This window comes from Sorex fumeus, unplaced genomic scaffold (genome assembly GCF_029834395.1).
Source record: "Sorex fumeus unplaced genomic scaffold, SorFum_2.1 ptg000034l, whole genome shotgun sequence".
Taxonomy (NCBI): Eukaryota; Metazoa; Chordata; class Mammalia; order Eulipotyphla; family Soricidae; genus Sorex; species Sorex fumeus.
In genome coordinates, this window is record NW_026606091.1 from 45412914 (window position 1) to 45436807 (window position 23894).

The 23894-nt window shown below is 39.0% G+C and overlaps 1 protein-coding gene across 1 annotated transcript in view; it reads right to left on the minus strand.

Annotated features, from left to right (window-relative positions):
* SVEP1 (sushi, von Willebrand factor type A, EGF and pentraxin domain containing 1) overlaps positions 1-23894 on the minus strand; it is a 226694-nt gene that overhangs the window by 106065 nt on the left and 96735 nt on the right. Inside the window, exons 9-18 of the mRNA XM_056117162.1 lie at positions 22193-22322; positions 17767-17874; positions 16835-16966; positions 15566-15760; positions 14773-14894; positions 12682-12790; positions 9999-10160; positions 8707-8940; positions 5787-5948; positions 4574-4735 (exon numbers count right to left, since the gene is read on the minus strand). Coding sequence (XP_055973137.1) covers positions 4574-4735; positions 5787-5948; positions 8707-8940; positions 9999-10160; positions 12682-12790; positions 14773-14894; positions 15566-15760; positions 16835-16966; positions 17767-17874; positions 22193-22322 — 1516 coding nt within the window. The remainder of the gene's footprint in view (positions 1-4573; positions 4736-5786; positions 5949-8706; positions 8941-9998; positions 10161-12681; positions 12791-14772; positions 14895-15565; positions 15761-16834; positions 16967-17766; positions 17875-22192; positions 22323-23894) is intronic.

The window sequence follows — 23894 nt, forward strand, 5'->3', positions numbered from 1 at the left end:
CATAAAATGAGGAAAAGTGCTAATCTTGTCCAAAGAAAATATCAGATGGCCAAAAGGCATGTAAGATGATATTTATCATCAATGACTACCAGGGAAAGGCAAGTAAAAACCACATGAATTATTACCTCATATCAGTGAGAATACCCTGTATCAAAAAGACGATAAACAACCAGTGCTGGCAAGGATGGGGTGAAAAAGAAATACCACTCACTGTTGGTGGGGCTGTAAATTAGTTTAAATCGCAATGGAAAACAATCCGGAGACTCCTTACAAAGTTGAAAATAGAACTACCAAGTGATTCAGAAATTCCTTGGCATCTGTCCCAAGAATACAAAATGCTAATTTGAAAAGACAAATGCAACTAATTTCAACAACGTATATTTTCACTGCAAAAATAATTAAAAGATTTGAAATCAACAGGTAAGTGCATTTACATTTCGAATGGAACTAGGTACTGCCATGTTAAGTGAAATAAGTTGGGAAAAGACAAATAATGGGTAATATTGCATATATGCTAGCCACTATACCAACAAGCTACCGAGAGTATCTCACCCGCACGGCAGAGCTGGCGAGCTACCCATGATGTACTCGACATGCCAAACACAGTAACAACAAGTCTCATGATGGAGACGTTACTGGGCCCGCTCGAGCAAATCGATGAACAATGGGAGGACCATGACCGTGATTGCATATATGTTAAATATAAAGAAATAAAGCAAGGAGATAGACAATGCCTAGTGATAGCTAAACTTTAGACTCTGTCAACAACTAAGGAGAGAATCTCAAAAAGAGTTAAAATGTGAGACCAGAGTAATAGTACAGCAAGTAGGGAGCTTGCCTCGTCTATAATGGGCCTGGGTTTTGATACCTGGCAGTCCATATGGTCCCCTGAGCCCTGCAAGGAGTGATCCCTGAGTGCAGAGTCCGGAATTAGGCAGAAGCACTGCCAGATCCCACTGCCTCCTGAGAGAAAAAAATAGAAGAAAAAGAAGAAAAAGAAAGAAGGAAAATAGAAACAAAAAAGAAAAACACAGAGATAAAATACTTTTCACCTCTTCTGTTTCTTCTATTGGTAAGAGAGAGGAAATTAATCTAAGTTTGCCAAGGGGCATTAAAGTAGAACTAAAAATAGAAATACTCAGGGGGAAAATGTAATCCCAGTGTCTTCTCCCCGGTTGTGTTGGGGACAATGCATGCATCCCTGGAGCTAAACAAATCCTGCCTTTAAATGACTTTTTTAAAGACAGAGTCAAGAGGCCGAAGTCTCATTCTGAGTCTTCTCTTAACTTATGCTGGAGGGTCATGGCAAGGAATTTTCTCATTCTGTCCCCAAAATAATCTTTCCTTCTCCTATGTAATATGTAAATATTAAATATTTTCATAAATCATATGTAAATAACACCCTCATTTAAAAAAGTCATTGGTGGGACTTAATCATCAGATAAAAATTATTAAGTTAAAAAATCTAGGTCTGGAACCCAAGCACAAAAATTTGTAAGTCTACAACTGTACCTCACGGTGTTTCACTAATAAAAATTGAAGGGAAAAAAAATTACCACTATCCATCATCAAAAAAAAAATCTAGGTCTGTGATTTGTAATAATCACATGGTCAAGGATATTTAGCATCATAAGAAATGATAAAGTGGTAATATGCTTAAATATTTTTTGGGGGGCCACACCTGCGGTGTGGTGTTAGACACTGAACCAGGGTTAGTTGTATGCAAGGAAAGCACTTGCCCTGTCCTATCCCTCTGGTCCTGCATTTTTAAATATAATATGTTTCATATTTTCATATTTCATATTTTCAATATGTTGAGGCATGTTTTAAGTTTGGTATACAAAATTTTTTTAAAGTGTGATTTAGACCAAAAATGAAAAAATGCACATGCTCATAAAAAAATCACTACAGAAATAAAAGAAATGAAAGCAAATTAAGAAAAAGATGATTAAAAATAAGAAAAAAAGAATTATTTTAGATTTACACACATTTAAAGCGAAATGGTGTTTAGTACCACAGGGGTTAAGTACTGAGTTTGTTATTCTCAAGTCTCACTTCTGACATAGAGAATGTGGTTAAACTCATGATATGAATATTAAAAGTGAGATGAGGCAATTACCAAAAGTTTAGGAAGTTTCTGGGAATTAGAATTGCTTACGTGCCATATTTTGGTGTTCAACAAACCTTAAGGCTCATTTGGAAAGCTAAAGGAGAAAATTGTCAACTATGAACTTGTTTCACTAAAAAAATGCTAGCTGCTTTTGTGGTTAGAGGGAGGGGGAGAGGAAGCCAGACTTTTTTTTTTTTTGCTGTAGACTTCCTTCCAAAATTAGTCTGTATACTGATAAAATGGAAGCCTTTAGTAAATTGATTTTAACCATAATTTGAAGCCATGTTTGACTTTTAATCAAACAAAATAGTCCAAAGCTGGTATTATACAACAGATATAGCTGCTTCAATTAAGGCCTAGTTAAATTCTTTTTTCTTTTTAATTTTTTTTTTTGGGTCACACCTGGTGATGATCAGGAATTATTCAGTAATTTCTGCACTCAGAAATTACTCCTGGTGATGCTCAGGGGGACCATATGGGATGCTGGGGGTCAAATCCAGGTGGGCTACATGCAAAGCAGGTACCCACTGTATTATTGCCCTGGCCCTCTTTTTCTCACAAATTCAATAAAATATTAGACTGGTGAACACTAGTCTCCTCATTCTTCTGGTTTGATGGGCTTACATCTACGGTGATGATATATAGTTCATGAAAGCTTTTCCATTTTCTGGCACTTAACTTGGAGGAGTACATCTCCTATGAAGCAATACTGCATATTCCCTCCCACAATATCCAAAAATATCCCAAATGGCAATTTTTCTAGAGCGCTCAGTCTCCACAAGGATACAGATTGGGGTAAAAGTGGTTTGTGTGTGTAACCACTTTGTGTGGTCTGTGTGTGATGGGAAACCAACAGGTAAATATTATAAACCATTATTCCACATGGAATAATATTTTTCTGTATGGAAACCAACAGGTATATATTATGAAAACATCATTTCATAAGAGAAACATTTTTTAAATGTTTAGATTGCTTTAGACACAGACAGTGGAGAGGATTCTAGTTAAGAGCATTGAAAATGGATCATAATACCCATTTAATCGTCATCTTTCTGCCATGTCTGATTGCTATGTTTCCAGTGAGGTAGCAGAAACAGGGCCATTACTTTACATTTTCAATCCAATTCTGCTAGCTTTGCAAAGTACTTACAGGGTTTTGGAGTTTCCTGTGGCGCTCTGACTGTCAGCCCTAATTTCACTGTTATTCTAAGTTTTGGTCCTTTGTTTTGGTTTATGTTTTTCAGTTTTGACAGTGATAGAAAACTACCTGGTGGGCATGTGAGTCAGAAAGATTTGAAAATTCAAACCCAATTCTTGTTATTGCTCCTTAACCCAGGGTGTTCACTTGTGGTTCTCAGTCTCACTTAAGAAGTAGCTGTAGAATTGTAGCACTGTCCTGTAGCACTGTCCTCGATTTGTTCATCGATTTGCTCGAGCAGGCACCAGCAACGTCTCCATTGTGAGACTTGTTACTGTTTTTGGCATATCAAATACATCACGGGGAGCTTTCCAGCCTCTGCCGTGCAGGCGGGATACTCTTGGTAGCTTGCCGGGCTCTCCAAGAGGGGTGGAGGAATTGAACCTGGGTCAGCCGCATGCATGGCAAATGCCCTACCAGCTGTGCTATTGCTCCAGCCCAAGAAATAGCTAAAAATGCAAATTATCAAGCACCACACCAGACCTACTGAACTTTAAATACTCTGGGGGTGGGGGGGGGGTGGCGCAGAAATTTCTGTTTTAACAAGCCCTCCATGCTGATATCTGAGGAGCAAAAATAGTGATTCTTAACTTTTTTCTTGTTACTTTAGAATTAATAAGGGGAGTCTGCAAGCGCACGCGCATGCGCGCGCGCACACACACACACACACACACACACACACACACACACACGCCAAAACAACCAGAAAAACAGACCAACAAAAATCAAAAACGCAACAAATGTTCACACAGGTTAATAGGAGTGTCTGGGAGGTAGATATTGGGTTTCAGTAGTTTTTTAAAAAGTGGTTCATTAACAATTCTACTGTGATGCTGATTCAATATACAACAACAGTGGATAATCACTCACAAAAATCTTCAAATGGTAGGGAATTCAAATTGTAGGGAATTTTCAAATTGCAGGGAAGGAAATGTCATAAAACAGAATGTGTTTGTATAAATTCAGGGAACATTAGGTATAATCTAATTCGATAAATGAAGAAAGTATGTTCCTAGTTTAGATGCATTTCCACCTCAGGAAACAACATGTTAATTGCTGTCTGAGATGAAGCCTCATACTTCTTAGTCCTACCAGAGCATTTATGTTGTGGGTGTTGATATTTAAGTATTGACTGACTGAGTTAGAGGAAACTCTCTTTCTAGAGAGTTCTATACATTTTTTCCAAACAGAATCAAATGATTTTGCAATAATTCTCTATTCCTTCATTGCAGAGAGAACAAGCAACATTTAAAGGCTTTGTTAACCTCCACAAGCAGAAATGTCCACCGCTCCTCTTTTCACAGTTGAACTATTTTGTGGACAGGCGAGGCAGGTCGTGGAGCCAGTTGTTGGCTGGTAAGTGTTCAGTGGACAGGATTCACAAGTCTCAAACCCCGTGGAAGAGTAAGTGCCTTGTTTACACCAAGCTAAAAAGGAAAATGGAACGTGGTTAACAACAACGATACTATGCTGGCCAAGACCATCGTGGTGTTTGCCAGGGTTTCTCTCATTTGAATTTGGTTAGGACAGAATGTGTGACATCAAGAACTGCAAGCATACATATTGGAAGTCACTCTCAAGGGTCCTCTGTGTACCCTTTCAGACTCCTGTCCAGTTACGTCTATTACCTCACACAGCACGGGCTGCATCAAAAGTGTCAGTAAGTGGCTTTCAATGAACTTGGAAACTTGCACCTCAGAAAGGAACTCTCAGAAGAACAGGCTGAACACTGAGAAACGTGTTCTCTTGAGTGACAAGTAAGACCCAAATTTGGCTACAGCTGTTCCTCTCTTGCTCGAAGTAAGAGCTGGACTTCTGGCCCACCCCTACCTACAGACCCCATGTGGTTAGACAGAAGAGGGGTGGAAAGTGAAAAAGCAGCATTAGCATCAGGCCCACAGAAATTCTAAGCAATTCTGGAACAGTCATAGTCAGAGGTGTGTAGTAGAACCTGACTGGGCTAGAACAGCCCATTCCCAGGGTGCTGTCCTTTCCTTCTACCCTTGATTTCCTGAGAAATCTCACTGTCAGTGCTAACATTTTTAGTTCACATCCCCTCATTTAGCATGGCTGTCAAGCACATTTTGATCATGAAGCACTCACGTCTATATTTGCAACAACAGTAAGAAGGGACATCTTTGGAATTCCTTCTTTTCCAGTGTGTCTTACTATAACTTTCATATGAAAGAAAGGCTTTCATGGGAAATATTCATCAGGAATAGCAATGTCGGGGCCGAAGCGAGAGTATGGCTGACCCAAGTTTGATTCCCAGCATACTGTATGGTCCCTCAAGCATCACCAGGAGTAATTCTTGAGTGAAGAGCCAGAACTAACTCCTGAGCATCACCAGGTATGGCTCAACCCTCCCCCACTTCCCCGCAAAAAAATAGAAACTCGTATTTCCTTGCATTTGCCATTTAGATTTTGTCAGTGGAAACAAAAGTCTGACTTTTATTTAAAATATGCCCAAGCCCTGACCTTTGCACTCCGAGATGCTTCTAGAATGGAGGTATTCCGTGTGAGTCCCTGGTGGACAGGCTTTGCACTCAAGTTGTCCTTCTTCATCTTGATAGTATCCCATATAGCAGCTTTCACAAACAGAATACTCCACGGAATAATAGGTTCCCAAAGGACAATTGACTGAAGAAGGGAAGAAAAGAAAAACAATATAGTACATGGAAGTAATATTCCAAGCTCAGGTTCCTTTTTCTCCCTTAGGCATGGGCAAAAATAAAGCAGGACTTGGTATCACATTTTTTTCTGAGTTAAATTGTATTGCCATGCTGAAAGTAGACTATAGACCAAACATGATTGCCACTCGATGCCTCTTTTGCAAACCACAACACCCAAAAGGAGAGAGAGAACAGAGGGGAATGTCCTGCCACAGAGGCAGGGTGGGATGAGGGGGATGGGGGGTGGGAGGGATACTGGGATCCGTGGTGGTGGGAAATGGGCACTGGTGGAGGGATGGGTATTTGATCATTGTGTAATTGAAACCCAAGCACAAAAATGTGTAAGTCTGCAACTGTACCTCATGATGTCTCACTAATAAAAATAAAAAAATAAAAAATAAAAAAATAAATTGTATTGCCAGAGATTTACTCATAAGGTTTACTCCAGAAATCCATTCCTAGAAACCTATATTGATTAATTTTCTTTTCTCTTGGGGGACTATAAATGATTACTGAGCAGGCATAGGACTAAGAGGACAGGGGCTTTGATGTGGGACTTATCCTGGGATCCACGAGATCACTGCAGGAAACACATAGCTAGCCTAGAAAGGCCATTGGAAGAAGAGGACAAAACAGTGGTCACATGGGTTAATGTGAAGCTGTGAGATTTCAAAGCATTTCCTTAGCTGTTCCTCTGAGTGCTTTTCCTTAAGAAACTTTCCAACATAAATAACCATTACAACATCGTTTCCAGAAACAAGACCAGACCAAGATGTTGAGCCTCAAGCAGCTCAGCTAGGGAGATCTTGTTTTTGCTTGCAGGACTTGTTGCTGAAGCCAAGTCCTTGCATGCAAGGGCTCAAAGCAACAGGACTTATCTCCATCAAGAGCTGATTGGCTATCTGGTGGGCTGAAAGTAGCTCAGAAATCCTGAAACTGAAGAACAGTAAACCCTCTGGAAGGGCTGCTATCAAAGGCAGTATCCCTATAGAGAAGAAAGCTGAAAGTGCCAAGTTCTTCTACAAGGGTTAAAGTATGTGTACCTCACTTAGGTACTTACTAAAATGCAGATTCCAAGGCTCTGATCCCAAAGGACTGTATGCATTAGTTCTGGGACTCAGTCACTGTGCATTTCACAAGTGCCTACTTTAGTGGTTTTTGATTCTTTTATGCCTGTGCATGGACCCCGTGCAATAGTCTGCAGAGAGCAGGCTTAGGATCATTGTCTTAGAACAGTGGTTTTCAACCTTGTTATTCCTGGGGACCAGCATAACTGTGTGCAAGGGACAGACTGATGACAGCTACTGTCTAAGGAGACATTGGCACAACTAACCTAAATATCACAGTGAGAAATGTGAGATGCTGGTCAAGGTCATTTCTGATTTGCAGCCACAAGACAAGGAGGAGGCAAGAGTAACATCAGAATGACCATTTCATCATTTTTTAAAACAAAGCCACATCCAGCAGTGCTGGGGTGGGAGACATATGGTACTGGCATGGGAAGGAGATACTGGGGACATACTGGGGGGATACTGGGGACATGTATGTGGGTGGAGGAATAGGTATTCGATCATTGTATGACTGAAACCCAATCATGAAAGCCTTGTAACTGTATCTCACAGAAATTCAATTAAAAAAAATAGGGGACAGGGGCTGGAGCGATAGCACAGCAGTAGGGTGTTTGCCTTGAGCGCAGCCAGCCTGGCCGAGCCAGGTTCGATTCCTCTGCCCCTCTCAGAGAGCCTGGCAAGCTACCAAGAGTATCTCACCCGCATGGCAAAGCCTGGCAAGCTACCCATCATGTATTCAATATGCCAAACACAGTAACAACAAGTCTCACGATGGAGATGTTACTGGGCCCACGTGAGCAAATCGATGAATAACGGGAGGGCTGTGACTGTGACCGTGAGGGGGACAGGGTCTGGAGAGGTACTACAGTGAGTAAAGCCCTTGCTTTGCATGTGGCCAACAGGATTCAACCCCTGGCACTCCAAATGGTACCCCAAGTCCCGCCAGAAGTGATATCTGAGTATAGAGCCTGGAGTAACCCCTGAGTATCACCAGGTGTGGTCCCAAACAACAATAACAACAACAACAACCCCGAAAGATAAAATTAAAGAATGGCAGAAGAATAGTGTAGAGTGACTGCTTAATGGGGATAGGAAGGTCTCTGGGGGTGATAAAAGTGTTAGAACTTATGATAGACATGATGGGTGAACAAGGTATTATATATATTACTTAACTGTATACTGTAGTTATTTCATGCCATGTGCATTTGGTGTTGGCTGCCTGAGCGGAAATCTCAACACCACAACGTACTGGGTAAGTCTAAGTAAGTTCTGAGTCTCTGTGCTTTTGGTTTTCTTCCTGATAAAAATCTGCTTAAAATTAATGGAACCAGACAGAGTTGCTAAACAGACTTTACACATGGTACTATGACTGTAAAGAGAAATAATCAAAAGGTATATGCTAATATTATCGCAACAGCTGCTGAAAGTTATGAAGTTCAAAGATCTATAATAAAACTAAAAGCTGAGTTCATCACCTGAAATAGTTTATTTGTCCGATCAAAGTGGTTAGACACTTGGGACAAAATAGTATGAACCACATAGCAATAGTAAAATTGTGTTTCATCACAATATACCTTTAGACTGTCAAAACTGCTCTACTCATCTCATTTGACCCAACATGCACCAAATATTTTGGATAACAAGGAAAAATCTTACCACACATGCGCCCTCTCAGCATAGAGCCTGGCCTGCAGAAGAGATAAGCCTTTCCTGTTTCTATGGAATTGCTATCAGCAACCAGTGTTTCAGATGCAAGCTGGATGGAATTCATGGGTTCGTTATTAAGGGTTCTTTTCAGTCGATTTGTGATAGTTTCCAATGTCTTAATGAGTCGTCGCTGATTTTCCAATTCAACGGTATCATTTCTTTCATCAGGTAATGGCACACTAGCTGAGATAAAGAACCAACAAAATAAAACATAACACACACACTCCCAGTATTTCATGAAATTATTTGGGGATTACTTTTGATTGAAAAAAAAAGAGATGTTATATTAAAAGTCTGTGAGGGGGATTAAACTAAAATTCAGCTTCTACTTACTGAGCAACAAATATAAGGAGTTAATTTTTTTCTTTTTTGGGGAAGGGCACACCCAACCAGTGTTCAGGACTTACTCCTGGTTCACTCAAGACCCTCCTGGCGGGCACAGGGGTTCATGTGAGGTGCCAGGGATCAAGCCCGGGTTGTCCACATACAAGACAAGTGCTCTACTCACTACTTCTCTGGCCCAGAAAAAAAACCCTGTCATAGTCATGTTCTTTTATGCTTATTCTACAACAGTTTTTATTTGTTAAGGGGGTGATATCTGGCAGTGTTCAAAGGTGACTCCTCACTCTGCTTAGGTCCACTGTTGATAGTGCTCAGGGCACCATATCTGGTGGCAGGGATTGAACTCAGATCAGCTGCATATGAGGCAAGCACCTTCACCCCTCTAGTGTACTACCTCTCTGGCCCTCCACATTACCTTTCTTCCAGAGTTCATTATTAGAATGTAGTAAAGTCCTTGTAATTTTTTTTGTTTGTTTTTTGGGTCATACCTGGCAATGCTCAGGGGTTATTCCTGGCTCTGCACTCAGGAATTACTTCCTGGCAGTGCTCAGGGGACCATATGGGATGCTGGGAATTAAACTCGGGTCGCTGTGTGCAAGGGAAACGCCCTACCCACTGTGCTATCTCTCCAGCCCCAGTCTTTGTAATTTTTGCTTTTTTAAAAATTGCCTGAACTCATCAGGCCAAGTTGAGTACAACAGAGTGCTACTGTTGAATCATAAAATACTTCTAGGATACAATTTCTTTCTTTTTTTTTTTTAAAGCCCTAGATAATGATCCTTTCTCTAACTTTTAGTTCCAAGGGCTTTTCTGATAAAGGTTACAAATAGAAGAACTGCAGAACAGATTTTTCAACCAAAAATTTCACACAGTGCTTTTGCAAATACTATTTTCCTTACCTGTAATGTTAAAAACTAACTTAATTTTGTGGTCAGATACTGAGGTGCTTCTTTGCATCCGTGAAGCTCTGGCTTTTCCCTCCCCTGTGGGGGTTTCTGGTGCATCCAGGAAATCATCATAAGAGTAATCCACTTTGTTAGATGCACCCCAACCCGCTGGTCCTGGACAGTTCAGGGAGAGAAACAAATGCTTCAATATTTGCACCTTTAGTCTTTAGGTTCCTAAAGGTTTAACCATTTATTTTCCCCTAAACTTTAAACATGTATTTCCACTCCCCCCGACCAAATTGCCCATTTTGTACCGCACAGAGGGTTCCCATCTAAAATTTTCTATTGTACATGAACTTTTTCTTAATTTTAGATTACCAATTAATTACATGGAAATAAGAAAGTAAGTTGGTGCTGGAGTGATAGCACAGTGGGTAGGGCATTAGCCTTGCACTGGGCCAACCTGGGTTTAATTCCCAGCATCCCATATGGTCCCCCAGCACCACTAGGAATAATTCCTGAGTGCAAAGCTAAAAGTAACCCCTGTGCATTTCTTGGTGTGACCCCAAAAGCAAAAAAAAAAAGAAGAAAAGAAAAGAAAAGAAAAGAAGAAAGAATTTATGGTGCTATATAGTCAGTTAAATTAGTCTACCTTTGACCTAATAGTTAATTTAGTTTTAGAGGTTGAGTGGAGAGTGGGTGCAGGCAGAATTCTAATTTATTACCTATCGGGGGTTGCTTCATTATCTTTATACCCACCATATAAAATTAATTCACAGAAGCAGGTTTTCTTTTGTAAGGATTAAGGACTATTTAGGATATTGACATCCTATTTTAAAGATGGTAGTAGCGGAGTAAGCAACTTTTTTATTTTTTTTGCTTTTGGGGTCAATCCAGCGATGCACCGGGGTTACTCCTGGGCTCTATACTCAGAAATTATTCCTGGCGGTGCTCAGGGGACCATATGGAATGCTGGGATTCAAACCCAGGTTGGCTGCATGCAAGGCAAACGCCCTACCTGCTGTGCTATCGCTCCAGCCCCTTGGAAGTAGCAATTCTTCAGCTTTCCCATGGCACTGCGATCAGTTGTAGGGACTTGGACTGGGGCTACTCAGTGTATTTAGCCTAAGTCCAGTTACTTTCATCTCTCTGAGCTAAGTTTCTCCATTTACAAATTCAGATCAATATTCTTACCTCAGAATTCTGAGGAATAACTAAGGCTGAGGGATACCATTAAGTTAAATGATATTAATACTGTCAGGGCACTCTCTTGGTTATGTTTAGCTATGCTTGTTACTTAAACATCCAATTCTGTTTATATAGGCTTGTCCACTAGAGTAAGCTGGTTTTCGCTTAATTTTTTTGAGTTCACTGAGAAGTTGTAGATGCTAGTTGAAATGGAAAAGAGCTCAAGGTTTATCAATAGGCACTTTTTTGTATAACATAACAAATTGATTGATGAAATATTACATGGCCATAAAAATTGTACAAGTAAAGCATCCTCAACATAATGTTAACAAAATATTAATGTTTACAAAAAGTTATGCATACATGGCTACATGTATATAATATGTAGCATATACATAACCAAATCATTTGGGGGATTATGAATTATCTTGATTTCATTCTTTTTTTCAGCATTAACATTTTTTGCAATAAGTAAATTCACAAAATATAGTTTTAAATTTTTCAAAAAAAAAGGAACACAACATTATCTAATGCTAAATTATTTTTTAAAAACATTATTAGTGTAAGAAACAAAATGTTTGTCAGCTGCCATGTTTATTCATAGACTCAGATAACCTCTGAAGGACTTTACTTGTAATATATTTAATCCTTACAGTGAACCTATGAGTTCTATACTCTGTATAGTCATTTTATAGGTAAGAAAACTGAGGCACAGATTAGTTTGAGAACTTCCTCAAGATTACAAAGTAAGAGGTGCTAAAGTGAGATTTTGGAAGTAAGTGCTTAATTATACACTATTTCATGATATTATTCTAGAAGTTCTGAACAGTTACTTAAGATTGAAATTGAAAATGAGAAGCATAATTACTAGAAGTATAATTTTACTAATGAAAAGAGTTAGGAAAATCCATTGGGTTCTCCTAGAAATATTAAGGCAGTAAGTTGAATGATTAAATACTGTAACACTGTCCTCCCGTTGTTTTGATTTGCTCATACACTAATCAAAAAAGGACAAATCATATAGGAAAAAAGGACAAATCGTATGTAGGAATACTCATAGTAAAAATGTTCAGTTCATATACAGAAAATATCAAAAATTCATTGGTATGCTACTTGAATAGAGTCAATATACTCTGGTGAGAATTCTGAATCTTTTATCCATGCAACTGTTCACAATTTAAATTGAATAACACATAAAAATTGTTATTTGTACTTTACAGCTATCACAATTTTTTTTCTAAGATAACAGGAAATGAATTGAATTTTACAATCATAATGGCTGAGCTTTTTGTTTTTATCATAAAATTTTGCCTAATGTTTTGGAATAATTTAACATCCTAAATTAATATTTCCATAAAGATCATTAAGTACATCACCAAATCATCCAGTTACCCTAAATATTTGAGGAATAAATAAAAATTCACTTTTCTAGTTTGCTGCACTCTCCTGAGGCTAGTTTTTATTTTGCAGATCAGTCTTATGAACTATCAACACTTTATATAATTACCAATTGCAAAGCCATTTTCATAGTCATAATTATATTCAAGGCAAAATTTTTTGGTCAGGGTCTCCAGCCTGCAGTCAATGTCATCAGCCTCACTACAAAATGATGGTACCTACAAATGAAAGATCAAGAAAATAAAAAGTGAATCACAGAAGTGTGCTCTGAAAATGCCTGTTGCTCCCCAGAACTTTGAATTGTTCCTTCACCCAGGAGAAGCTTGGCATGTTTCTGAAATTACTCCTAACCATCTCCATCCTTCCCCTGCAACTTCTAACAACCTCTGGACAGAGTTATTCTCAGGCCTCTTCTCCCTCAGGGTATCACTGATCACTGACCAAGAATTCAGGATTCCTCAGGTATCTTTGGTCTCTGAAGTTTCATCCATCTGATTCTTCACATCTTTTTTCTCTTACTCCATCAACCTTCCTCCTGATTGACCCTCTTGAGCTCACAGTCAGTAATAAACAAACCATAAATATTATTATTAATATTTGGATTTGGGACCACATCTAGTGATGCTCAGGGTTTACTCCTGGTGGTGCTTGGGGGATCAGAAGGGATGCCAGAGATTGAACCTTGGGCTGGCGGCTTGCAAAGCAAGTGCCCAGCCTGCTGTAATATTGCTCCAGCCCAATCTCTTATTATTTTTATCCTCCTTTCATTTTGCCTCATTTTTGTTCCCAGAGAAACCAGACTTTCCTGTTTTCTTTCATGGTGTGCAGGGGAGAAGAAGTGTCGTCCACACTCATTACTGTTATCAGATCATGTTTCCTAACCATATCCTTAAAATCTCACAATTTTGCTCATGCTACTGACTACATCAAATACTGCCCCTCCTGTGGTCGTCATCTCCATATGTAATATAACTCTTGTCATCTATGTCTACCCAGTCAATCCTTCCATCCTTTGGCTTCCCAGTTCCCTTTCCTCTCCTGTCTTCCAGTTTTATTTGTAACTCTGATGGGCAGACTCTCAGACACATCCTCATCAGTGATGTCACGCTTTCCCAGGACTCTTGACAATTCTTTGACATCATTAGAAGCTATGATCCATTGGCTCTATCAGTTTGTGAACTCTCAGTTTGGTTTCTGGTTTGTTTTGGGATTTTTTGTTGTGATTTTTTAAAGAGTCACTTCAAAAATAGCCCGAGTTTCCAAGATCCATCACCATGAATCATTCCCTTGCAGACATCCTCCTCAGTATGTTGAACTTGTTAATCACGTTGCTTTCTTCACACTTGCACTCACCAGGTCAAGTATAGATGAAGAGAAAACAAACCCTGTTCATTGACAATCCTGTATTTCTTTAGTTTATTCCACTGTTCTCTCTTAGAAAAATATTTGATCCCATCTTCTCTCTTTTTAACCCCCAATAGCTCCTTCATCCTTTTCCTCAAAAGATAATTCTTATTTTTTCATTGATGACACAATATTTAGAAAAGAACCTTCTTTCACACACTTCCAACTCTGTATATTCATGCTTAGGTCTGTGTCTTTGTATATGCACTTCCTCAACTCCCCTCTTTCTGTCACTTTCTACAACAAATTACTACTAGTAGCAGTACTAGTACTAAGACTAAAGGTACCTTTAGAATATATCTCCAATTTCACCTACCCACTGCAAAGAGAGGATTGCAAGTCTGCACATAACACATTTTCTGCCTTTAAGATGCTCAATTACTATTAAATACACTGCTTTGAAACCTTATAATTTTTAAACAAAACTTATGAAAAAGAAAATTACAGATTCAATTTTCTAATCATAAAAGAAAGAGGCTATCATGGCATTGTTGCAAAACTTTAAATAGTAACGAGGACAGTCCCAAGTCATGCATACCCTCAACTTCTCTGAATTTATGACAGATACTTTAAATATATTTACCTATAACTTGATTCATTTACTTATTCTTTCACTTAATAATTTCATTCAAGCATATGAGTAAATCTAAATATTAGGAAAAAGTTTAAATCACAAGGAAGATGGAAATCATAGGATAAGAAATTTCAGTTGCTGGTGACCCCAAGTGGAAATGAAAAGTTCAATATCATCCTAAAAATTAAAAAAAACAACAATAAAGGAATATTACTGACATACCATTTTCCCCAGGGTGGTCTCAAAGGCTTCAGAAAACTTTTTTAACATATCCGTGTCATCACAACGAGTGGCTTTATATAACATCTCAAAGGACTTGAATCCATTATTTGCAAAACGTTTTACTGGAAAATGTTGAAAAAATAAAAATAGCTTCAGATGATTAGAATTTTCAAGACAATGATTTGATATTTTTTGAAATAACTGTAACTTACTTTTAAACCCTTAACATTACTTTAGGGTTGTTATAAAAATAAAATAGTTAAGAAATGTTTGGTGAGTGTTGTAAGAATAAAGCTTAGTGGCAGAGCATTTGTGCTGCTGCATCTCTCTCTCTTTCTCCCTCTTTCCTTTTGGAAATTATGGTTTGCAATACAGATACTGAAAGGTCATCATGTATATCTCTTTTACCTACTTTCAAAATTCAGTTATTGTCCAGAGTGATCATTTCCAACTATCATTGTCATACTGGTATAGTGGTTCCTTCTTTACCCTAACTGCTCTGCACCCCACAAACAGTTGTGGCAAATTTCCAACCACTGACCAGTCCTCTTGGCCTTGAAATTAGGGTCATACTATTATTTTTTATATTCCACAAATTCTATGTCTGTCCCTCTCTTTCTGACTCATTTCACTCAACATGATACTGTACATATTTATTTTATGTATGAAACATTTCAAATTCAAATAACCATTTTCTTTCACTAATCCTAATCCCCATAACAAGGCAGAATGCTTAGAAATTGATATACAACGTGCAAATAGGAATACATTTTGAAAAACACTGAAAACTTACTAGCACAGTCTGGCCACTCAATGGAATATGGTGGTTTCCAGATATCATCTTCATAAGCACAGTAATACTTCTCAGTAGACCCTTCTGTGAAATCATAGCCCTCCAAGCATCTTAGTGTACAGTTAACTCCAATGCTATCTTTGGTACATACAAAATCCCCATTTACAGGTGTAAATGGAACTTCACAGGGAGAGCCTATGTAAAAGAAAAATATTACTCATATTGAGTGATAAAAGAAACATTAAATTCCAGGAATCTACTCTGACTTTTGAAAAGGAGGAATCCCAAGAAAAACTCACCACAATCCCAAGAGAAACTCACCATAAATTTTTAGCGTGGAGACCAAAGAAATAGCAGATGGGGTTAACATGCTTATCTGACATCCCTCCAACCCTAGTGTGTACCCTTGCACCATGGTCTCCTGAGCACCATCAGGGGGCACCCTTTAGCACAGAACCAGGAAGAGCTCCTGAGCACTGCCAGATGGGGCCCACAAACAAAGACAGACAAATTTTTAGTGTGGGAATTACAGAAATGTTTCCTAAGTAGGAAAAGCTGAAAGCCTACACTTGTGCTAATTTGAGATCAAGTGCACTTTGTGAAAAAGCTAAAAGTATCTCTGATTTGGAGTTGGTTACTTTTGGTATTCTTTTAACAAATATTAAAATTATGTAGCACATACATTTTCAGAATATCTCTCCTTATGCTTTCAAATGGTGGTCATAAACATAACACTTTGAAATTTTAGAGGAAACATTACTAAAATGTAAACCTCCTAAAATTTCTATTTATCCTGAAGTAATAATAATTGGAAATTTAAATAAAAGATCTCAGTCTCCTAACTTCAACCATCATCTACTATTCCCCTGTCTCAGGGCACAGGGGTAGGGCACAGGGCTCAGGGCACCATGTGGAATTCTGCCCTGTTTCAGAGGAATGCTGTTTCAGTGTGATGCTGATTCCTGGGCTGGTAGCTATGGTGTTTGTGTGTGTGTGTGTGTGTGTGTGTGTGTGTGTGTGTGTGTGTGTGTAAGTCTGGGGTCCTGTGACTCTCTCCATAATATGTCCCTCCTTGTACCCAAGCCCTTGGTTCCCTTCATAGTAATAGAAACACTGGAGAGGAACTGAGGACAATATTGTCACTTCAGAAGACAAATTTTAATAATAAAATTGGCAAGTATGTGTGCACAGTCTCTTTATAAAGCAAAGTAAAACGACAGTTAAGTGTAACAAATGTCCACTTGATTGGAGAGCTTGTAAAAAGGATACCTTTTATGACAATGTGGATGTCACATGTTCTGTTATTGCCTGATGGGTCCGTGGCCGTATATTGCACCACAGTGTCCCCGTGTGGGAACAGGTCTCCCGGTGAATGGCTTTTGGTGATGACTAATACAGCCCCTGGAAAGGAACAGAGGAATCCAATGTGGAGTTATTGGTCTGTACACACCTTACAGGATTTTAATTCTGATCTTCTAAGAATTAAAAACAGCTAGGAATTCCTTTAATCTTGATTTGATCACTGGTTGTTGAAGAGTAAAAGATGTACTATTTATACATGCAGAACAGAAACTGTACTACACTACAGAGATACCTACTGAAACTATATGACAGAAATAACAGATTCAAAAACCTCATTAAGTTAAATCAACGCATTCTTATTAAATACATAATCTTTTTTTTGGTAGGCCAAATTTAGAAGTGTATTTAATGTACTTTTTAAATTGTTGTTAGCTGAAATTTAGTAATACCTGTAAACTTTGATTGTATTTTCTGCACCCCCTTCCCTTTTCCACTTTCCTATAAACTTTTCTAATTTTTTTCTCAAACATTTTTAATGAGTATGAATACTTAGAGTTACACTAGAAGTACCACTAAAAATCACAGTTTATCCTTTTAGGACAATGAAAACTTAGAGATGTGATAAATGTACTAGTACCTTTTCAAGCACTGCCACTTACCAAGCTAGATTTAGTCAGCATCCCCTGAATATTGAATGGATAGAAACCCTAAGGAGAGCTCAGATTAGTGGTGTTAAATGATATGCAATTATCCTAGCATGAAAGCATCTTGCCTTGTATAGTGATTTATCCTACGCTGACAGATACAGTTTGCGTTCCATCTTCCATACTTTTGGAGAGCTGTTTAGCAGTAAGAAAGAATTCAGTTTCCCAGGAGACACTAAAATCATGAGGCCTCACCTGAGTTGTCGGAAAACTGAGGCTCATCCCAGGTCACAGCGTGCAACTTCTCAGACACCTGGATGGGAGGTGGGGATCTGCACCAGTCAATGGCAGGGGGTTCTGCATCTACAGAACATGAAACCACAGAAAGATGTCACCAAGAATGCTCCCATGTGATGAGGGGGGCCTGTGAGGGAGCCCTCAATTCTATTTGTGCTATCGGGAAGTGTTGATCTGATGAGTCACCACGCTGCTGGCCTCTGGGACCTCTTTGATGAGGAGAAACGTTTGTCCCTGGTCTTAACATCAAAAGAAAAAGCTGTTGTATTTATTTATTTTTAATTCTTTATAAAAACGGTCCTACCGGTTGACTTGTTAAGGAAGGAACACCAGGTTCCTAAACTCAGTGGCGTGAAAGGCAGCTCTAGAGAGGGTGGGCAATTAATCTGTGACTTCCAACCCCAAGTTTATGTGCTGGATTGAAGAGATTCTTCCCAGATCAGCGAAACAAGGGAAATAACCAAACGAGTTGCTCTAAGGATCCCCCTCTCACCTGCAGGGGCAAGACAGGGCTGACGGATAGTTAACTGGAAGGGGAAACTGGCAGAGAGCTGAGCTCTGTGATAGAAAATGCAAAATGTCAGTGAGGTGGTGATATTGCGTATGGTGGCCTGAAGGGGGTGGGGAATGGTGGTAGGCTGCTGTTGGCAGATTTAGAATGACAAAGTTGTGTGGGAGGGCATTTCGTTGCACTTACTGACTTTACACGCTTGAAATATTTATGTGTACATGAAAACATGCCTTCAAGTTTTCAGAAAGACTGGACAGAGATTTTCTTTTTGAATTTTGTAGGTGAAGAATCTCAGACTAGACAAACTTAGGAGACTTATCTGAGGTCACCGAGTTAAGTATAGTCCTAGGGGTTAGGAAAATAACTCAGAGGGCTGGAGCCTGTGCTTCACATGTGGAGGCCTCAGTTTTAATCTTCAGCATCATATCTCCCTACTCCACGACCCCACGGCCCCACAACCATCCTCCAAGCACACTGGGCACAAGCACCAAACCAAGTGACTTGAGCAGCCAGGCCAAGTATTTCTAGGAGCAGACACTGATTCCCCTGAGCACTGCTTGGGAGTCCTTCTATGACAAATTATAATCACAGGCATCAGCATCAGAATATTTCTACCTATGACATATGCTAGGAAAGCAAATGCTCTGAAATGGAAAGTGCTGTTGTGAGAATATACAGATTTCTAGCTTAAGCTAAGTTTGTTCAGTTTTTGTTCTGCATGCCATTTTACGCGAGTAGCACCTTTGGTTTACCCCTTTCCTAGACCGTTAACCCTGCCAACCACTGCTGGAGTCTCCTTTGTGTTTAGATGAGTCTTCCCTGCATTGCACAGCATCTAGCCCACAGCATGGGCTCATGTTGTTGAATGTTGCTGAATGAAAGAACGCTTAGAGCACTTTGAGAGCAATGATTCAAGTTAATTCGCAGTTGAACCAATCAGACTGACATGATTTGCTATTGTCCAAAAGCAATTGCAAATGGATGTTACTAAAATGTTCAAAACTTAGCTAACACTTAAAAATGGGCTCAGGCATCTGTATGGGGGATTCTTAGCATAAACATTCCTGCCTATCTTGATATCTTGTAGGATATCAACAGTAAGATAGCTGAGAAAAGATGAAAAATCAGAATTTGGAATATTACATCTTTGTCTCTGTCTCTCTGTGCCCCTCCATTGCTTTCTTTTTTTTCCCCTTACTCCTCCTTCTTTTTCCATCATAACTTGAATAGCCAGTGTCAAGCTAGACACTTAAATACATATTTTATATTTCACATGCTGACCCTACTGTGGAAAATTAAAACTTGGAAAATTCTGATTAAATTTTAAATCACAGTACTCAACAACTCTAAATCAGAATTTTTCATGCAACTGGTAAAACTCATGATTAAGACAACACTGAAAAAAGTAACAACAACCACAACAACTAAAAACTACAAGCACTATAAAATGAATTAAACTGATTTTAAAAGTAGGGGCAATACCTGGTGGTGCTGGGGGCAGGACATATGGAATTATCCTTGAGGCCTTGAACATGCAAGACATGTATCTTACCATTTGAGTCTTCCCATATATATTTTCATTTCATGGTCTAGGTAACATGGCTGCAATTGTGTGAATATCCATGTTTTGGGTATACAAAGCTACCACACCTCCTCTACCACCATCAAAGTGTCCAAGGTGCTCCTTCACTGTCCTCATGTCCTTTCTAATCAACTCTTCCTCTCCCATTCAGCCATCCCCTCTCTCCACTTGATAAATTCAATTTTGTAGACCAGACTGATTTTTCACTCAACTCTTTTTTTTATAAATCTACTTTTACTAAAACTGGTAACTGACAGGGTAGGTATCATGTCTGATATCCATTTGTTATATAAAGAAGCTATCTACATTCTATAAAATAAGTTTAATGCATTAAATTTTAAAGTGAACATATTAATATATATGAAATAAACATTATAAGATATCAATATGTTTTATACAGATTTTGATATGCAGTAGGCACTAGTTTCTAGAGTTTAAGATTCTTGACTCATTAATAAAAAACCTCACGTTAGCCCAATAACGGTCACGGTCCTCCCGTTATTCATCGATTTGCTCGAGTGGGCCCAGTAACGTCTCCATCATGATACTTGTTGTTACTATGTTTGGCATATCGAATACGTCACGGGTAGCTTGCCAGGCTCTCCGAGAGGGGCGGAGGAATCGAACTTGGGTCGGCCATGTTGGTCCCTTGTATGGCAAACGCCTTACCGCTGTGCTATCACTCCAGCCCTGCCCTATAACACACTTATTAATTCTATTTGGGATGAAGAAACTGAGGCATAGAGCTGTGATTCATCATATTGGCTTTAAGTGGGAATGCTGGATAAGAACTCAAGAAGACTGAGTTTAGATTCTCTAGGTCTTATCTACCACAGCTGACTCTACATCCTAGTTCTTCATCTTATTGGAGGACATATGGCAGCTACCAAATATTCACTGAAGCACCCGAAAGCACAAAAACCAATTGGGAGATAATGCGGTAAACCAGCTTCTTCCCTGTCCTAGAATACAGATCAATCTAGAATGTGGCAATGAGAATAGAGAAACTGAGAGCAATTTCAAAAATATTAAGTGGTTGCCTACTTTGGACAAACCGGCAGGCTACCGATTGTAGCCTGCCCACATGGCAGAGTCTGGCAAACTCCCCGTGGCATACCCAATATGCCAAATACCAGTAACAATGATGGGTCTCATTCTCCTAACTCTGAAAGAGCCTTGAATATGGCACTTTTTAAAAAATCTCAGGGCTAAGACAAAGGAGACGTTACTGGGGCCTGCTCGAGACAATCGACGAATAACAGGATGGTCGTGATCGTGATCGTGATTAAGTGGTTGAGACTTGTGAAAACTAAACAGTATACTGAATATTGGTAAATGAACACCAGAAAACAAGGGCAACTTTCAGATTCTTTCTTGGTATCTAGATGGTTGCTTGTGCCACTGATGGAGCTGAAAAATAGATTAGGTTTGAATGAGCTGAAATGCCTATGAGACATCCACGTAAGAAAGTCCAACAGGCAATTTACTATCTTAGTTTGAATTTCAGAAAAGAGATACGAGTTGTAGATATCTGGGATTTGTAAGATTTACCATTGTCAAGAAAACTACAGGGAAAGAAAGAGAAGATATTAAATTAACTGGGGCTCTGGGGATGATCCACATTGAATTGGTCTCAGGAAGGGATGTCTTTGGAGACAGATAAAGACATATGAGAAAAATGTTGTGTGTCTGTGTGTATGTGGAGGGTGGTGCGGGGTGCGAGGTGGATCAGAAAAGATTGGTGTCAGAAAAGCTGGGTTAGGAGGTGGTTTTGATCAAGCGAGTGCAGCTTATGTAATGTGGCCTGATTAAAGAGCGCCAAGAACTAGGAAGTAGATCACAGATGATATTAATTTAAAAAAAAATAAGTATGGATGAAGGGCACTGAAGTAGGACTGAGTGACTGTGTGTATAAATGGGAGTTAACCTGACAGACTTACTACTATCTCCTTGGCTCAATCTTTGATATTTCAGATTAAAAGTCTAGTTTACTCCAGGGGATAGAGAAAGAGTATAGTGGGTAGGTCGCTTGCCTTGCATGTGACTGACCCAATTTCAATCCTAGGCACCCCATTTCATCCCCCAGTTTCACCAGGAGTGATGCCTTAGTGCAGAGCCAAGAGTAAGCCCTGAACACTGCCAGGTGTGCCCCCCATCTCCCCACAAACAGACACATTATTTTTTTCAAAGAGGGAGTGACCTGAGAGACTTTCAGGGAGTTAAAGATAAAGATGCAAGTTCTTTGAGACAATTTATCTGCATAAACCAACCCACAAAAATTCAAGACTTACCAATAACCCTGACATGGAAAGTGCAGCTGGCTTGGTTGTTGGACTGGTCAGTTGCTGTGTATGTAATCGCAACATCTCCAATTGGGAAAAGGTAAGGTGGGGTAAAAGCCGGGTGAACATGGAGTGACACCTTTTAAAGATAAGAAAATATTTTGAAGGTGAAAATCAATAGTATATTTGCTCTTTTTTGCTTTTTCTTAGTGAAATGGTATGAAAGATGACATTTTTCTACACAGAGTGTCAGAAAAGTAAGAAGGAGCACTCTTATGGGGTATTTCTTTACAGGTTATAGTCTAAGTACATTACTTACCCTGTTGGAATACATATGGAATGTTATTTTTAAAAAGTATGTAATGTATCATAACATTCTTATGCTATTACACAGACCTTAGAACTTAGGATGACTCATGTCTCCATGATGTTCTGTAGAATATATTTGTATAAATTTTATTTAAGAGAAAACTGTTGAAGGATATTTGAAAGGGTCAAGTTTTATTATTGCATGTAGCACTAGAACAAACACTCTTGTGCAGAGAATTAAAATATATGTTCAGTATGTCTTCATAATAAATGTTCATGAACAGAAGGATTAACCTCAAAGTCTTTAATGTTTTATTGCTATTTCATACAAAATATCTTTCTCAGAAGCATAGTAATAATTCCCATTCCAGCATTTGATTAAAAATTACAATGTGGTAAAAAATAAATATATGTGAATATGTTACATAATAAACATTCTAAACTTTGACAAGTTTGTAGCATTTTTCCCTAGTTCTCAACCTGACTTTAAATATACATTTGAAAATAGTAGTCAGATTATACTGTTGGGGAAAGAGAAGTAAAGGACATGACTCCTTCCCTTTCAGCCTGGTGATGGGGTGAAGCCAAGGCTGACTTTGGGATATGTCCTGACCAAATAGTGCCTAGAGTGAAAATGAAAACAGTTATTATAGTTGGAAGCATTCTCACAAACTGTAAGCATGGGAAAGCATATTTGTCTCAAGGTGGTGCTCAGAAGCCACACAGCTCTCCTTTGTTATGCTTCTAATCTAGACATAATACCCTCCCAACAATACATAGAAATAGATTCTCTTAACCAGCCAGCTGCTACAGTTAGCTCTGTGAGTAAACCATAATTACAACGCACAGGATCTCAGCAATCTAGGCTGAAGCAGAATATCCCCGTATTTTAAAAAACGATTTCAACATACAGGTGCTACATTTAACATGAAAACTCATTAGATTCTGAAATATGTTCCTGCTTCTTCCTCCTCCTCCTGCTTCTCCTTCACCTCCTTCTTCTCCTTTTCCTTCTTCCACCTAGTTGTACTCAGGGCTTACTCCTGGTTCTGTGTTCAGGGATCACTCCTGGCAGGATTTGTGGGACTATATATGGTTGCTGGGGACCAAACCCAGGTCAGTCACATGCAAGGCAAGTGCCTTACTTGCTGTACTATCTGAGTATGGCCCCCAAAATAAAAAAGCTGAAAAAAGTACTCTGTCTTTAGTTATATAAAGACAAATACTAGTGATTTCTCATATCTGGAGAATGAGGTGGGGGGAGGGAGGGAGGGATGGAAGAATGAATGAATGAAGAAAAGAAGGAAGAAAGGAGAAAGAATACAAAACAAAACAACAGGGGTTTTCCAGAAGTAACTAGGAAGGTGAGGTCAGTGGATGAAGATAGTCAGTAGATACTAAC